Here is an 18,100-nt window from a genome sequence, read left to right on the forward strand (position 1 = left end):
GGCTCACAATATTCTTTGGCGGTTTACCTGCGTCTTGCGACTTAGCCAGCTCGGCAGGGCCCGCCTGCTTCATTGTTGGCTTCGAGGTGACTTTTGCGCACGTCTTGGTTGATGGTGAGCCCGCCTGTGTATTATCCAGTTTTGTGTCTGCCGCCAGCGCCGAAGGAGCCGTTGGGTCGCCTTTTGCTTTGTCGCCGGCTCCAACGGTCCCCGTTGACTGCGGGCTAGGTGACAGGCGGAATGTCTTGCCCAGTTCCCACTCCCCTATGCTGTTTCGCACTGAAGGTCGCGGGTTTGGTTTCTCGGGCTTTGTGGGTGACATTTTTGAGGTCGTGGCTGCTCCGTTTGCCACGTCCTTTACTGGAGTCCTCAACATGTGTTGTAGAGTAGCTATCAACTCGTCTCTTGGTCGGGGCTGTCCCGACCTATCAGGAAAAATACTGCCTCTGTAAAGGGGAGGCGGAACTCAGGCGATTGTATGCGCCGTCAAATTGTAAGGTCAGGTAGAGTCGTGGACTCTACTATCAGTTATATTTAACTATCTAAGATAAAACTAGAGTAAAATAAAATAATAAATAAAAAGTGTCAGTATGGTAGAGTCAATTTTTCTCTCGGGTCAATCCAGTGGCCCTTGGGAGTCTAAAGTCTGTTATAACAAGAAAATAAAAATAAAATAAAAATAAATTTCCGACTCTATATAGAGTCTCGGTACCACCGTCTATTTCTACTTTATCACCTACGTAATTTTACACAGACACAATTTATAAAATAAAAATTTACAAAAATATTTTGCGACTCTATGTAGAGCTGCTTTGTCTCTCCCGTTAGCGCTACCTTAGTGTCGTTTCGCCTGTGTTTAGAAAAAAAAAAATTTTTACTGAAAAAAAAAATTTTTGCGGCTCTACGTAGAGCTGGTCTCTACTTTTTACTGGGTAGCGCTATCGGGGGGGATGTCAATCCTGAAAATCCCGTCCGAATATGAGCTCTGGTTTGGGAGTTACAGGTGTTTAAAAATCTCCCTTATTCCAGTCGCAGGGCTCCGGTTTGGCTGGTCAATGTCCGAAAATGGGGGTAGGGGGTTGGGATTTTTTGGTAAGATAGGGGGGGTCTTGAAGTTTTGAAAGGGTTGGGTTTGCCCGTTAGGGGGGGTGGGTTTTAGGGAGGGGGGTGAAAATTTTGTTATTTTTGACCTAGGATGCACCGTTTCCGAGATATAAATTATTTTCCAAAATTTTGTAATCTAAACAATCTTAAAATTTGCGTTTGGGCTGTTTTGTTTTTGAATTTTGAAAAATGAGTTACTGCCAAACGGGTGGTCCAAATTTGTCGCTAGTGGTGCGTACGTGTAGAGGATTAGTCTTTCTTACGGGTCCCTGCGTCAAATATTTTTTCTACCTGGTGGGTTTTTTATAACAAGGGCTCAAGTCCTAGGGGTGGTTTTTTGCCAGCTTCGAAAGCCTGGTTTGGGGGTTAGGAGCGAGCTATCGGTCCCGTAAAAAGTGCTAGGGGGTAAAGCCAGCCCCGTATATTATGGCCGAGTTCGAATTTTGATCCTGAAAAATGTGGAAATCCAAAATTTTTCAGGGTTTTTCCAAAAAATTTCCCGGGGGTGGTTTTTTGACCCTTGGTTAGGTTGGTAGACCCAAAGATCGCTTCTCCAGGAGAGAACTGCGCCGATGTTATTTTTGACGTAGCTCGACTCCTTCCCCTATTTTTGGGGTGTACAAACTTATGCGGTGATGGCGTCCACCCACCTTGTTCAATAAAAATTTTTACAAAAAATGTTACCCTTATTCTAAATTTATCCTAAAAATTTTCCTTATTAGCTAAGTAGTGTCCTTTCACGATGCAGTTGGCTCCAGGTCCACGCGATGCTCCTTGCACCCCTTAGAAATTCTTACAGCTGGGGATGAGACCGCAAGATAGGGTTTGTCGACCCAAGCACTCCTCGGAGAGGTTTACACCCTTATAGTTTTTTGTTTCTGTGGGTCCTAGGAGTCTAGGCTCAGGATCAGCACTGCCTAATTCCAGGGGTGGTCCAAGAAGGGGGTCCGACAAACTTATGTTTGCGGTCGGTCTGACACACACTTAATTTCTTGTTGCTATTATTGTCCAGAAATTTTAATCAAAAAATTTTGAAAAATATGTTGAACGCTTCCAAAGAGTCTAAAGTAATTATTTTGGCTCCAAAAAATATGTGTTGTCACTTTAGTTTTTGCACTAGTTGACCTTGAATAAGTCTATAAATTTTCGTCACCTGTATCTCACTTGCACTGACTGTTCCAGTAGTCCAATTTTGATGAGCGATGTGTCTCCGGGTTGGTCTCGGCGTCTGCTGCGTGGAGATTTTTTCAGTTTCCGCCGCGGGGTTTCTTTCGCTGATATGGCGAGCACGTGGTTTTTGTTTTTCTGACCACTGTGTCTCGGGTCCTCACCGGAAAATTCCGGGAGGGGTCTCCGAGGATTGGGCTCGTCCCAGCGGTAATTTCCACAGTTGCAAACGGTGGGGTGGTCGATCGCTTTCGGGAGATATGGGCCTCCAAAGATTTCCTAACCTCCACAAAAACGGTTTTTTCCCACTTTTTTCACTGATTTTCACTCCGATTTTCTTGGCGTTTTCACCACTCGAAAGGTATTGTTCTCGCGCTTCTAACGGTATATATCACTTGTAAAAACTCGCGAAAAATACTATTTGTTCGATTTTTCGAGCGCGGAACGGCTTAGAAACGTGGCTCAAGTGAGGGCAGCGGGAGCGCAACTTTTTTTTTTTTTTTTTTTTTTTTTTTTGAGTTAGGTTTAGGTTAGGTTAGGTTAGGTTAGGTTAGGTTAGGTTAGGTTAGGTTAGGTTAGGTTCCCCTTCGATCGTGTTGCCACCTTGCCGTGGTGAAGGGGCTTGCGTGCTTCCAGGACCCTCAGGGCTATGCCGGACAGGGCCTCCCAAACCGGACAGGCCTGAGGCGAGAGGCCAGACTAAGAGCAGCACACGGGGGGCGGCTCCGCGTGTCCCTCTGAAGTCAGCAGAGGGCACAGTGCGAGCTGCCAGGTGTCCCCGGGATGGAGTCGGGGCTCTATGAGCCACCGGAGGCGTGCCCAGGCCGCCAGGCGCGGCGTCGTGGCTACGGCCACCGTCGGGCAACCCGCAACCCGCACTGAGCGGACCGGGGGCCTCCCTCACTGAGAGGAAGGCCAAGTGGAGTAAACCACTATAAAAATCCCCAATCCCAAGGTTTGCGGCGTGCCGATGGGATGCGTGGCTGGGGGAGCCCAGTCACAAGCGCCGCACAAAGGGGGCATACCCCTTAAAAATAGCAAAAGATGAGTGGTCAACCTAGCGTACAACTACCCCAGGAGGTCTCAATCCTCCGTGTCACCACAGAACGGGCATCCGTACTAGATGCCCGTACTGTGGTGACATGCCGCCCGTCGTATTCTGGGGGGCACACCACTCTAGGATCAACTCCAACGACACTGGCAAGCGTTCAACGGATACCGATGCTCACGAACCGGATTTGTTGCTTAGGATACGTGGAGGAGGTGACGCGGAGGAGGCTGTGATCGAGCCCTCCCCGAAGCCTGCACACGGAGGAGGAGATGCGGACAGCGAGGAGGCGGTGGGTACCCCGTCCTCACCCGGGCTTGCCCTGCCCTCGCCTAAGCCCGTCCCAACGGGGTACCGCCCACTGCGGGATGCGCTCGGGCGTTATATTCGCTACCCCGCGCCCGCGTCCGACACGCTAACAGGGGCGGAGGATGCGCCTGTGCCCACAGGGTTCAGGCAGTTCGTGCGTCCTTCCACGCCGAACCGAACGCGAATCTTCACGGGGAAGGTTCACGGCACCCGCGGAGTGGAGGCGTCCATGTCGCCTGAGAGAGAGGAGTACTTCTCCCCATCAAGGATTGACAGACGCGACTTGTTTGGCGAAGGGGCGGCCGACACCGGCGACTCGGAAGGCTCGGTGGAAATGGGTCCCCAAAAGGCGCACGCGGCGCCCTCGACCTCAGACATGCCCTCGAAGTTCTGGGGCTCGAGGCCCGAGAAACGACTTGCGGATGAGCTCGCGCTTTCTTCCGGCTCAGAGAGTGACGCGGGACTCTTGCTGGGCACTGCCACTGCCAAAAGAGGCAAGAAAGGCAAAGGAGGGGGGCGCCGCACCGGCCCCAGAAACAAGCCTGATACGCTGGGCCAAACACCTATCGTCCTGATCGAGCGTATTAGGCTCAGCTCGCGCTCGCCGACAGCCAGAACGCAGGAGACAGACGTGACCGACGGCACTGGGAGCGCCAACACTCCCAATGCGGGTGCCGAGTCGGACTCAGGGCGAAGTGGGGGCTCGACGCACGACGCGGGACTTGCCGAGGCGAAGCGGGAGCTCAACCGCCTCAGACGGGAGGAGCTCCAGCGCAAGGCCGAGGAGGAGCTGGCAAGCCTCACGCGGACGCTGGCGCCGGGCAAGCCCCCCAAGAGTGGCGGTGCAGTTCTGGGCCTGCCAGACACGGACGGAGCGGACAACAGTGCGGCGTCGCTCCACCAAAGGGTGCAAAGCAGCCTAAGGACGGTGGAGCTGGTGGCCACTGGGTCCGCCAACCTAAAGGGGACCTTCGTTCGGGCCCTCAAGCTGGCTGTCGCGTCAATCGGGGAAGCGGTCGAAGACCTGAAGGAGCTTACTTCCTCCGAAGAGACGCGACGCCTGCAGAGGCAAAATGCCAACTTGAGGGCGGAGGTAAAAGACCTGCGCTCTGAGGTGGAGGAGCTGAAAACGGAGCTCCGGGCCCACTTCAAGAAGCAGGCCCCGCCCTCGTCCTTACCCAAAGAGGCACCACAGCCCGCCGCTGCCCCCCCGGACGTTCCGATGTGGACGAGCTGGTCGGTGCGGTCGCGGCCAGGGTGGGGCGGATGCTGGACGAGAGGTTGGGAGCCCTGGAGCGCGAAGGTAGGCTACTTCCGTCTCAACCAATGCGGCCCCCGCTGGACGCTGACCGGAAACGCCAAGAACAGCCCGAGCCCCCACGGGCCCCAGGTCCGGGTCCCACACCGGCCTCCAAGCGGGGTACCGCATCGGCTCCGAAGCGAGGTCCCCGAACCTGACGGAGGAGCCCCAAAAGGGGAAAAATAAAAAGAGGAAAAAAGGGGGGAAAACGCCAGCAGCGGCAGCAGCAGCGGCTCCATCCTCCGCGACGCCAGGTCCTCGGCCACTGCCTCCGGCTCCCGCGAACACAAACGAGGAGTGGTCTGCGGTGACGCGGAAGAAAAGTAAGGGGGCAATTACGCAAGTGGGCTCTCAGCCACGGCCCAAGAAGCCAAACAAGCCCAAGAGTAGGAAACTTCGACCTCCGCGTTCGTCAGCTGTAGTCCTAACCCTACAGCCGGAGGCCGAAGCAAAAGGGGTGACGTATGGACAAGTCCTCATCAGGGCCAAGGAGAACATTGACCTCAAGAGCCTGGGCATTAACGCCATCAAGTTCAAGAAGGCGGCAACCGGTGCCAGGCTCCTCGAGGTCCCAGGATCCGATAGTGGCGAAAAGGCCGACTCCCTGGCAAAAGAGCTCTGCGAAAAGCTCGGGGAGGACCTGGTCAAAATATCCAGGCCCACAATCTGCGCGGAGCTACGCCTAACGCAACTCGACGACTCCGTCTCTTGCAGCGAGGTAGTGGCTGCTGTTGCCAAGACTGGGGGCTGTGAAGTGAGCCAGATAAAAACGGGGGAGATCCAGCAGGATGCATCCGGGCTAGGATCTATCTGGCTCCGCTGTCCAATCGCGGCAGCCAAAAAAGTAGTGGAGGCTGACAAGGGAAGACTCCAGGTGGGATGGGTACGAGCTGCAGTAAAGCTGCTGGAGAAGAGACCCATGCGGTGTTTCAAGTGCCTGGAAACGGGCCACGTCAGGGCACAATGCACCAGCAAAACGGACCTCAGCGACACCTGCTACCGGTGCGGGAAACCAGGCCACACGGCGAGGACCTGCTCTGCAACTCCGAGCTGTGTGATTTGCTCTAAAGTAGGGAAACCAGCGGACCACACTCTGGACTCAAAAGTGTGCAAATCACAAGCCCAGAAGCCACCACGGAGAAAAGCTGGAGCTGGCCGCCAGGCCGCGCCCCAGCCAGCACAAACACCGGATGTGCAGGAGCAGGATCCAATGGTCACAGAATAAAAAATGGCCCTACGGATTCTGCAGACGAATCTCAACCACTGTGCTAGGGCTCAGGATCTCTTGTTCCAGTCCCTGGCACAGTGGATGATAAATGTCGCAGTAGTGGCAGAGCCGTACACGATCCCTCCCCGTGACGATTGGTTGGGAGACGAAGACAAGAGCGTGGCACTAGTGACACGGGCGGCGGCGGGTGGTCCACCGCCGCCTTCCGGTGCCTTCAAAGGAAAGGGCTACGTGGGAGCGCTCTACGGGGGGATTTGGTTCGTGGCGGTGTACTTTTCGCCGAACCGCTCCTTGGCTGACTTCGAGCAATTCCTGTACGAGGTGGGGGCTCGGGTCGGCCAGCTTTCCCCGCGCCCGGTAATTGTTGCCGGAGACTTCAATGCCAAGTCCACGGCTTGGGGCTCTCCGGCCACAGATGCGCGAGGCGCAACCCTGGAGGAGTGGGCGGTTGCGTCAGGGCTGGCAGTTATTAACCAGGGCACGGCTAACACGTGCGTGCGACAACAGGGGGGCTCCATCGTGGACATAACTTTCGCGAGTGCTCCCCTGGCGCGCCGTGTTCAGGGGTGGGAAGTCTTGGTGGGGGTGGAAACCCTATCGGATCACCGGTACATCAGGTTCGATGTGACACCCTCCCAGACCCAGAACAACCCACAGCGTACTGGCCCAGCCGAGAGCGGCCCGAGATGGGCATTAACAAAACTCGACCGCGAGCTGCTAAAGGAGGCGGCCATTGTGCAGGCTTGGCTGCCCACGCCGGAAGGAGCGTTGGAGGTGGAGGAGGAAGCCTCTTGGCTCCGGGAGGCCATGACGCAAATCTGCGACGCGGCCATGCCCCGGGCAAAACGCGTACCACCAAAAAGACGCGCTTACTGGTGGACCGAAGAGCTCGCGCAGTTGCGAAAAAACTGTATAGCCGTTCGGCGCCGCTACCTGCGTCTCAGGAGGCGTAGGCGAAGAGACGAGAACGAGGAGCAGCGTCAGTACGACAGATATAAAGCTGCTAAACTAGGGCTTTCGGTCGCCATTGGGGAGGCAATTGAGGCGAGTCGTGCCGAATTCCTGGAGACCCTCAATTCCGACCCATGGGGAAGGCCCTACAAACTGGTGAGGAGCAAACTGCGGCCATGGGCTCCCCCGGTGACGCAGACGCTTGAGCCGGACCTCGTTGCTCGCGTAATCTCGGCGCTGTTCCCTGAAAGGGGACCTCACCAGCCGCCTCCAATGGCGCCGCCAGTGGTGAGGCCCTCAGAGGAGGAAGTCGTTCCGCCAATACTCCCTCCAGAGCTAGGTGCAGTGGTCAACCGGCTTCGCGGGAAGAACACGGCCCCCGGGCCCGACGGCATCCCGGGCCGTGCATGGGTTTTAGCCTTGGGCGCCCTAGAGGCGAGGGTACTGCGGGTCCTAAATGCTTGCCTGGAGCAGGGTTGTTTCCCAAAAGAGTGGAAGTCCGGCAAGCTGGTGTTGCTTAAAAAGGAGGGGCGACCGGCTGACTCTCCCTCCGGCTACCGACCCATAGTCCTTCTTGATGAGGTGGGCAAGCTGTTCGAACGCGTGATCGCTGCCCGCCTCATCAAACACATGGAGAATGAAGGACCAAACCTGGCGGATTCACAGTTCGGATTCCGCAGGGGGCGCTCCACCGTCGACGCGATACTGGAGGTAAAAACGTTAACCAAGGAGGCCGTGTCCCAGGGTGACGTGGTCTTGGCAGTCTCACTAGACATTGCCAATGCCTTCAACACCCTCCCCTGGGAGACAATAAAAGAAGCGCTGCGGTATCACCAGGTCCCACTCTACCTGTATAACATCATAGAGGCGTACCTCAGTGAGAGGTGCATTACCTGGCCTGCACAACAGGAGTGGGGAAGAAGGGAAATGACGTGTGGGGTTCCACAGGGGTCGGTCCTAGGACCACTCTTGTGGAACATAGGATATAACTGGGTCCTAAGGGGGAAAACTTGCGTGGAGTCTCAGTCATCTGCTACGCAGACGACACGCTCGTGATGGCCATGGGACCCAGTTACCGCGACGCGGCCGTGCTGGCAACAGCGGCTGTCGCTCACTGTGTGAGCAGGATTCGACGGCTGGGCCTGGAAGTAGCGCTTCCAAAGTCGGAAGCTGTCTGCTTTTATGGAGCGCGAAGAGCGCCACCTGCTGACGCAGAGATAGTGGTGGGGGGGGTTCCTATTGCTGTCAGGCGTACACTTCTCTACCTCGGTGTCACGCTTGACAGCAAGTGGAACTTCAGAGCACACTTTGAGCGCCTGGCGCCCAGGTTGGTGCGAGCGGCTGCGGCCTTTGGGCGCATACTGCCAAATCTGGGTGGGCCTAAGGCATCATGCCGCCGCCTGTACACGGGAGTCCTGCGCTCAATGGCTCTCTACGGTGCCCCAGCGTGGGCTGACGCACTCAGTGATAAGAACATATCACAGCTACGGCGACCGCAGAGAGTGATGGCGCAGCGAGTGATAAGAGGGTATAGGACAATAGGTTCTGAAGCAGCTTGCGCCCTAGCGGGAACCCTACCCTGGGATCTGGAGGCGCAAATCCTGGCTTCCCTATTCGTATGGCGTAAGGAGGCTCTAGCTCGCGATCTCTGGCCAGCGCCCCAGGAGATCAGAGCGCAGCGAGAGATACTTCACCAGGCAGCAGTAGAGCGGTGGTCAGCCAGGCTTGAGCGCCCAAGCGCAGGAGTCCGCACCATCGAAGCGATACGGCCAGTGCTCCAAAAATGGTTAGACCGTGAGCATGGCGTGCTCACCTTTCGGCTTGTACAGGTACTTTCGGGCCATGGCTGCTTCGGCTCGTACCTGTACAAAGTCGCTCGGAGAGAGCCGACACCGGAGTGCCACGCGTGCGGGGCTGGCGAGGACTCGGCCTGGCACACGCTGGCCGAGTGTCCGGCATGGGGGGCGGAGCGGCGGGAGGTGGTGGCCCGGGTGGGGCCAGACCTGTCGCTGCCGGCGGTGGTGCGGGCCATTGTGGCTAGCGAACAAGGGTGGGAGGCTCTGCTCTCTTTCAGCGAGCACGTCCTCAAAGAGAAGGAGGCGGCGGAGCGCGAACGGGAAACCCAGGCCGAGGCAAACCCGATGCGCCGCCGCCGCACAGGCCGCAGACGTGCCGCTCACGAGCGGAACCTGCCACCCTAACGACAGCCGGCGGGCGAGCGATGCATGAGAGCGCCCTCGCCCAATACGCTGGCTCTCGAGTTGGAGAGCGCGACCCCTGTGTCCGGGAAGCGCTCCCAAGGCGAGGATCGGTCGGCTCATAGCCTGACCAGTGACGTATCCTGATCCAGGATGGCCGCTGCGGGGTCGCGGACGCCCTTTACAGCTTCCCGGGACCCCGCACATAAAGCGGTGAGAGGACACCGTGGGGTTTAGTGGGTAGGGGGGCCCTTTTACAGCCTCGAGCCCCACATAACCGACCGGGTCGCCCACCACCTCAGACCCGGCGGTATGCGTAAACGCATTCCCCACGTAAAAAAAAAAAAAAAAAAAAAAAAAAAAAAAAAAAAGGTTAGGTTAGGTTAGGTTAGGTTAGGTTAGGTTTCCCTCCTTCCACCTCACACAGCTCCCTCCTTCCACCTCACACAGCTCCTGACGGGACACGGTTGTTTCGGATGGTACCTGTGTGAGAGGGTTGGACGAGAGCCGACCCCAGAATGTCACCACTGTGACAGGGGAGCCGTGGACACGGCCAAACATACGCGTGAAGAGTGCCCTGCGTGGGCGGAGCCTCGCGCTGCCATGTCCACGGTGGTGGGCGGAGACCTGTCACTGCCGGCGTTAGTACGTCGTATGATCGGCAGGGAGGAGGCTTGGGCGGCAGTGGCCACCTTTAGCGTCACAGTCTTGACGCAGAAGGAGGCCGCGGAGCGATCGCGCGAGGTCGATGAAAATTCGCTCCCTCAGCGCCGACGCAGACCAGCTAGGCGGCGAAGAGCCTACGCGGCTCGTCTCATGCCACCATAGCGGGAACCTGCGGGTGATGGGTCGGGAGCCCCATCGCCCGCCTGAAGAGGTTCGGGCTGGAAGGCCCTCTAGTGTTCCGAGGGCCTTCAGCGGAGGTGACTTCTGGAGGAGTCTGAAAAGACGGGCCCGCAAGGGCAACGCTGACGGGGTATCGGAGGCCTAAAACAAGTGCCCGAAACCCCGTCCACAAAGCGAGCGGCGGAACACCCCAGGGGGTTTAGTCGGTGAGAGTCCGACATACCCACTGGCTTCTCCCGGGCCAGTGGGATCCATAACGGATTCCCCCTGGGTCAACAAAAAAAAAAAAAAAAAAAGGTTAGGTTAGGTTAGGTTAGGTTGGGGTGCAGGGCTGGTAGACCTCCTCGTGGTGCACCCTGGGAGGGGGAGAGTAGCCGCTCAGTTGCGCGTTCGCTATTCTCCCTCTGCGAACTACCAGTCGTGGGGCGTGCAGTTGAGCTTCATTGCTCCTGCGTTGACTTCAATGTCGTGCTTGTAGCTGCTCGATGCAGACGTTGGAGATTGTGCGATGCCGTGTGTGCGTCGCCTATACCGCAAACTTGGCCCGTGGGTGCCAGGAGCGGGGGCCGCCTCCCCTCGGGGTGGGGGCTGCGAGGAAGAAAACCTCTATAAAAAATTACTTGCTGTGAGGGCGGTGGTTGACCCAGGTCGGCCGTCGGCCAACTCGTAACCCGGCCCGTGGGGCCGGCACGAGGGTCGCTGTCTCGGACAGGGATCGCGAGGAAGGACACCTCTTCAAAAACCACAGGAGGGAGTAGGTTGACCTCTAACACCTCAGTCACCTACCTGTGTATGTCCTGCACAGTGCGAGCCGTACGTGGGGAAGACGGGATCCTGGAGGGTTGAGCCGAGCGGAGTCGGGTCAGTTACTCTCGCAACGCAACACGCCCTCTTCGGCCCTTATTTCTCGCCAAACGGTAGCCCTGCAGCTAGCCACTGCAGGGTATTTGGACACGCAATGATCATGGGATGAGACGGCGTGAGTTGCAGGCTAGATGCGAGGGGGCTGTCTGGGACAGTGGAATTCTTCCATGCTGACGGGGCAAGGGCGTGTGGAACAACTGGAGGAATAAGATCGATTCTTCCAGCCACACGTCTGTAGCTCCCGATGTCGCGTAGCAATTCCAACCCCTCGTGTCTATACTTTCTGGGTAGCCTTGGTGCACATTGTGTGCATCCCCAGTGTGGGCTCCGTGGTGGGTGAGGAACACAGGAAGCGAAGTTAAAAAATTTATAAACATGGCACCAAAACGATCAAATAAAACTAGGACGAAGAAACAGGAGAAAGCAGGAGGGTGCTTCAATGACTATTGGAGCATTCTTAGACTGAGGGGCGGCAATCCACCGCCACGAGATACTAAGGGTCGATTCGTGTCTGGATCGGCACCTGACGAATCCACGGAGGCCTCAACAGAAACCTCTACGAGGTCTCAGATGAAAAAGGAGAACCGGGGATCACTGCCGGACCTACGGGTGTCGCTCACCAGATGCGACGAGCGACCCGGACTGGAGTCTGACTCATCAGCAGCCACTATGGAAACAGTGAGTTCCCGAGAAAACATAATTGTGGGAAAATACTGGCGGAAGGGTGAAAAACGGCCCGCTGATGACGGTATCTCGGATACTGACAGTGACGTGGCGCCCGTAGACGAGATGCTGGCTAAGAGAAAGCCGTTCTTAAAGGCGTTGTCTAAACGAGGCAGGGGTCGGCCACCGACCACAGGCGAATATGTAGGCTTCGGAAAGCTGCAGGCCGAGCTGTCTGCTGAGAAAGCTCGCTTGGAACAGCTCAACACAGAGCAGGCGTTAGCGGCTTTCCTAGCCTCATCAGAAGAAGCGGCGAGAGACAGGAGTGCTCGCTTGATGAACCGACAGTCCCAGTCTCCCGACTGCAGTGTGGAAATGGAAACTGCAGTTGCGATTGAGGACAAGGTTCGGGCCGCCCTTAACGCGGTGACCCACGTGATGAGCAAGTCAGGGCACTTAAAGGGCACATACCAAAAGCTTCTGAAGGACTCGGTTACCACTCTCGGTGGAGCCTTCGCAGAGTTGAGGTCACGCACTACGTCGGATGAAGTTGCGCGCCTCGAAGCGGCGAATATGCAGCTCAAGACCCAGCTAACGGAGCTACGGAGGCAGGTTCAAGAAATCCGCAACCAGCCTGCCGTAGCAACTGATGCCGAAATAAAAAAGATTGTAGAGGAAGCGCTGCGTAGTAGCACGGCGCAATTTAGCAACATGCTGAACGCCAGGCTGGAGGGCATTGAATGTCGCCTCCTCCCCGAGCCACGGTTGCGGCCACCTTTGGCTTCGGACCGGCGTGAAGAACAGGACGTGTCTGGCCACCCTGAATTGGATGACCAATCTAATCGTGCAGGAGGAATAGCAGCGGCTACCCAGCCTGCCACATCAGGTGTCCAACAAGGGGCCAAATCAAAAACAAGGCGCAAGAAGACTACTCTAGCTGCTAAAGAAGCTGCTGGCGCTAGAGAAGTTCAACAGGAATCAACAGCTGCTGCTGCGGCTCCAACAGCTCCAGCAGCTGCTCCGGCGAATCCTCCAAGTGGGAGCTGGAAAGACGCACTAGGCAGGAAGGCCAAAAAAGCCAAAAAGCCGACAGCTCCTGCAACACAGGCGTCCAAGCCGGCACGTAAGCGTAAACTGCAGCCTCCGCGCACCGCTGCAGTTACTCTTACGCTCAAACAGGAAGCTGTCGACACCGGCGTAAAGTACGAAACGATCTTAGCTGATGCGAAGAAGAAAATCAAACTGGAGGACATAGGAATTTCCTCTCTCCGCTTCCGGACAGCAGCTACTGGAGCGCGCATGCTGGAGCTTCCTGCTGATACAAAAGATGTCGAAACTGCGGCTGAAGCTCTGGCTGCGAAGCTGAGGGAGGTTCTGGATCCTAACATGGTCCACATTCAGCGACCGATTAAATGCGCTGACATCCGCGTCATGGGGCTGGATGATTCAGCGACCGCTGAGGAAGTCGTAGCGGCCGTGGCTGAGCTCGGGAACTGCGCTGCTGAGGCCGTCAAATCCGGCGTGATATCGCGCAGCCAGAATGGCTCCGGGACGCTCTGGCTGAGCTGTCCAGTGGCTGCCGCCAAAAAGGTCGTAGAGGCAGGCCGACTCAAAGTAGGCTGGATCTCGGCGCGAGTCGTCCTGTTAGACGCCAAACCTCTTAGGTGTTACCGCTGTCTGGAGACAGGTCACGTTGGAGCCAAGTGCGAAAAGGGCATCGACCGGAGTAACATCTGTTATCGCTGTGGGGAATCCGATCACAAGTCACGCGAGTGCAGGGCCCAACCGAGTTGTGCCGTTTGCAAGGCAGCTGGGAAACCGGCTGATCATCCGATTGGTGGCAAAGGGTGCCAGAATAATAATAAAGTTCGCCCGAATAAACAAGCCGTGAAGAAGACAGGAGCAGGTCAAGAAACACCTCCGCCTTCCCAGCAAAATGCTGCGCCGGAAACCATGGACACCGCCCAATAAAATGGCTATAAAGTGTATCCAGGCGAATATAAACCACTGTGCCGCGGCGCAGGATCTATTGCTCCAGTCCATGGTTGAGTGGGACATAAAGGCGGCGGTAGTTTCGGAACCCTACTTTATCCCAAACCGAGATGACTGGGTGTCGGACCAGGACAAGACGGTGGCCATTATTGTCCCTGCTCTGGCCGGATCCCTAGCCATCGAAAACTCTGTGAGGGGTAGTGGGTTTGTGATGGCTGTCACAGGTGGCTTAGGCATCATCGGGATATACTTTTCTCCCAATCGTGCCCTTGCCGAGTTTGAACGGATGCTCACAGAAGTTGGAGCCTTGATAGGACAAATGTCTCCTATCCCGGTGTTAGTGGCTGGAGATTTTAATGCAAAGTCAACGGCATGGGGATCTCCAGCAACAGACATCCGGGGGGAGGTATTAGAAGAGTGGGCAATCTCGCAAGGGCTAACTGTCCTCAACACCGGGTCGGAGAGTACATGCGTGCGGCCTCAGGGTGAGTCCATCGTGGACGTTACCTTTGCGTCCAACGCCCTGGCTCGCCGCGTTCGTCACTGGAGGGTGGAGACTGGCGTGGAGACACTATCGGACCACCGGTATATACAGTTTGAGGTCACAACTGTACCCGCCACTCCAAGACAACACCGACCCGCTGCAGGGGACAGTCCAAGATGGGTGCTGTCAAAACTTGACAGACAGCTGGCAAAGGAGGCGGCCATAGTCGAGTCCTGGGGGGCTCATAATGAGCCAAACCAGGTCGACCACAAAGCGGAGCTTCTCGCTGCCGCTCTAACCCGAGTATGTGATGCGGCTATGCCAAGGGCCAAGCCTTTCGTGCCCAAGCGCCAAGTGTACTGGTGGCGACCTGAACTCCGCCAACTGCGGAACGCATGCGTGGCTGCGCGCCGCCAGTACACCAGATACAGGAGAAGGCGGAATCGAGACGAGGCTGAGGAAGAAGCGCTGTACGGTACCTACAGGGAGTCCCGTGCAACCCTGCGGAAGGCTATAGCGCAAGCGAAAGAGGCGGCCTGGGAGGAATGGCTTGAGATTCTTGACAGGGATCCTTGGGGCAGGCCGTATCGAGCTGTTAGGAAAAAGCTTCGACCCTGGGCGCCCCCCTTGACAAGCAGCCTCCAGCCAGACCTCCTGGAGCGAGTCGTCGGTGCCCTGTTTCCCGAGAGGGGAGAGTTCGCCCCCCCAGCTATGGCACCTAACACCAGACCGCCGGAAGTGGAGAGGGAAGTGCCGCCAGTCTCCGAAGCAGAGTTCGACGTTGCCGTCCAAAAGCTTCGGTCGAAAAATACGGCTCCCGGGCCTGACGGCATACCCGGGCGCGCACTGGCGGTCGCACTCAGCGAGCTCGAAGAGGAAGTCAGAGGCCTGTTCACCTCGTGCCTGACTCAGGGGCGGTTCCCCAATAGGTGGAAAACGGGTAAGCTGGTACTCCTCCGAAAGGAGGGGCGCCCGCCCGATCAGCCGTCGGCCTACCGCCCTATAGTCCTGCTCGACGAGACGAGCAAGCTCTTCGAGCGGGTAATAGCGACCCGACTCGTCAGGAGCATGAACCCGGGCCTAAGCGAATGCCAATACGGCTTCCGCCCGCAGCGCTCGACGCTGGATGCGATCGCCCGTGTAAGGGATTTTGCGGAGGAAGAGGTTTCTCAGGGTGGGGTGGTGATGTCTGTGTCGCTTGACATCTCTAACGCCTTTAACACCCTGCCCTGGGAAACAATCAAAGCGGCGCTTAAATACCACAGCGTGCCAGAATACCTACAAAGCATTGTAGCTGACTACTTTGCCGGGCGCGCTGTGGTGTTCCCCACGAAAGATGGCTGGGGGCGAAGACAGATGTCGTGCGGTGTTCCACAGGGCTCGGTGTTGGGGCCGCTCCTGTGGAACATCGGTTACGACTGGGTCCTGCGCGGGGCCACTGTGCGGGGCATCAGCGTCACGTGCTACGCTGATGACACCCTCGTGTCGGCCCGTGGCAGAACCCATAGAGAGGCGGCCCATCTCGCCACAGCAGGGGTGGCATATGCCGTCCACAGAATCAGGGCGTTAGGCCTCGAGGTGGCTCTTCACAAGTCCGAGGTCCTGGTATTCCACGGACCTCGGAATAAGCCACCAGACGGGGCACACATTATAGTGGGAGGAACTTCCATCGCCGTCGGGTCGACGATGAAATACCTGGGACTTGTCCTCGACGGTCGATGGAAGTTCGAGGAGCATTTTAAGCGCCTGGCGCCTAAGTTAATGGCTGCAGCTGGAGCGCTTGGGAGGATTCTCCCGAACCTGGGTGGGCCAGGAGGAGCCTGCAGGCGGCTATATGTGAGTGTGGTGCGCTCGATGGCGCTTTACGGGGCGCCTATTTGGGCGGACACCCTGAGACCTCGGAGTGCGGCCCTATTGCGTCGACCGCAGCGGGCCATAGCTCTCAGGGTGGCTCGAGCGTACCGCGATAACTCGCACGTGGCAGCCTGTCTGTTAGCCGGGAGCCCGCCATGGGACCTTGAGGCCAAGGCCCAGTCTGCGGTCTACTGGCGGTTGCTCACGGCACGAAAGGAGGGAAACTGGCCCGCCCCTCGGGAGGTCCGCCAGTGGCGTGACGACGCGCGGGACGACCTTTACCACCAATGGTCAGAGCGCCTGGAGATCCCGGGAGCTAGCCGGGACCTGGTGACAGCTGTTCGGCCCGTTCTGAAGGAATGGGTCGAACGCAAACATGGCGCACCCTCCTTCCACCTCACACAGCTCCTGACGGGACACGGTTGTTTCGGATGGTACCTGTGTGAGAGGGTTGGACGAGAGCCGACCCCAGAATGTCACCACTGTGACAGGGGAGCCGTGGACACGGCCAAACATACGCGTGAAGAGTGCCCTGCGTGGGCGGAGCCTCGCGCTGCCATGTCCACGGTGGTGGGCGGAGACCTGTCACTGCCGGCGTTAGTACGTCGTATGATCGGCAGGGAGGAGGCTTGGGCGGCAGTGGCCACCTTTAGCGTCACAGTCTTGACGCAGAAGGAGGCCGCGGAGCGATCGCGCGAGGTCGATGAAAATTCGCTCCCTCAGCGCCGACGCAGACCAGCTAGGCGGCGAAGAGCCTACGCGGCTCGTCTCATGCCACCATAGCGGGAACCTGCGGGTGATGGGTCGGGAGCCCCATCGCCCGCCTGAAGAGGTTCGGGCTGGAAGGCCCTCTAGTGTTCCGAGGGCCTTCAGCGGAGGTGACTTCTGGAGGAGTCTGAAAAGACGGGCCCGCAAGGGCAACGCTGACGGGGTATCGGAGGCCTAAAACAAGTGCCCGAAACCCCGTCCACAAAGCGAGCGGCGGAACACCCCAGGGGGTTTAGTCGGTGAGAGTCCGACATACCCACTGGCTTCTCCCGGGCCAGTGGGATCCATAACGGATTCCCCCTGGGTCAACAAAAAAAAAAAAAAAAAAAAAAAAGGTTAGGTTAGGTTAGGTTAGGTTAGGTTAGGTTGGGGTGCAGGGCTGGTAGACCTCCTCGTGGTGCACCCTGGGAGGGGGAGAGTAGCCGCTCAGTTGCGCGTTAGCTACTCTCCCTCTGCGAACTACCAGTCGTGAGGCGTGCTTGCAGTTGAGCTTCATTGCTCCTGCGTTGACTTCAATGTCATGTTCGTAACTGCTCTCGTCTTGTCTCAGTCCATCTGAGGTGATAGAGGATGCAGACGTTGGAGATTGTGCGATGCCGTGTGTGCGTCGCCTATACCGCAAACTTGGCCCGTGGGTGCCAGGAGCGGGGGCCGCCTCCCCTCGGGGTGGGGGCTGCGAGGAAGAAAACCTCTATAAAAAATTACTTGCTGTGAGGGCGGTGGTTGACCCAGGTCGGCCGTCGGCCAAATCGTAACCCGGCCCGTGGGGCTGGCACGAGGGTCGCTGTCTCGGACAGGGATCGCGAGGAAGGACACCTCTTCAAAAACCACAGGAGGGAGTAGGTTGACCTCTAACACCTCAGTCACCTACCTGTGTATGTCCTGCACAGTGCGAGCCGTACGTGGGGAAGACGGGATCCTGGAGGGTTGAGCCGAGCAGAGTCGGGTCAGTTACTCTCGCAACGCAACACGCCCTCTTCGGCCCTTATTTCTCGCTAAACGGTAGCCCTGCAGCTAGCCACTGCAGGGTATTTGGACACGCAACGATCATGGGATGAGACGGCGTGAGTTGCAGGCTAGATGCGAGGGGGCTGTCTGGGACAGTGGAATTCTTCCATGCTGACGGGGCAAGGGCGTGTGGAACAACTGGAGGAATAAGATCGATTCTTCCAGCCACACGTCTGTAGCTCCCGATGTCGCGTAGCAATTCCAACCCCTCGTGTCTATACTTTCTGGGTAGCCTTGGTGCACATTGTGTGCATCCCCAGTGTGGGCTCCGTGGTGGGTGAGGAACACAGGAAGCGAAGTTAAAATTTTTATAAAC

General features: G+C 57.3%; 2 protein-coding genes across 2 annotated transcripts; both read left to right on the plus strand.

The window, feature by feature from the left end:
* The first annotated feature begins 3,413 nt into the window (after positions 1 to 3,413).
* LOC125232337 lies at positions 3,414 to 6,153 on the plus strand. Its single transcript, XM_048137966.1, has 2 exons — positions 3,414 to 4,885; positions 5,019 to 6,153. The coding sequence occupies exons 1-2, from the start codon at positions 3,414 to 3,416 to the stop codon at positions 6,151 to 6,153; spliced, it is 2,607 nt and encodes an 868-aa protein (XP_047993923.1).
* A 5,237-nt stretch (positions 6,154 to 11,390) lies between these two features.
* Positions 11,391 to 13,649, plus strand: LOC125232338. The gene has a single exon (XM_048137967.1). The coding sequence runs from the start codon at positions 11,391 to 11,393 to the stop codon at positions 13,647 to 13,649; it is 2,259 nt and encodes a 752-aa protein (XP_047993924.1).
* Positions 13,650 to 18,100: the final 4,451 nt, after the last annotated feature.

The sequence above is a fragment of the Leguminivora glycinivorella genome, chromosome 13, assembly GCF_023078275.1.
Source record: "Leguminivora glycinivorella isolate SPB_JAAS2020 chromosome 13, LegGlyc_1.1, whole genome shotgun sequence".
In the NCBI taxonomy this organism is placed as follows: domain Eukaryota; kingdom Metazoa; phylum Arthropoda; class Insecta; order Lepidoptera; family Tortricidae; genus Leguminivora; species Leguminivora glycinivorella.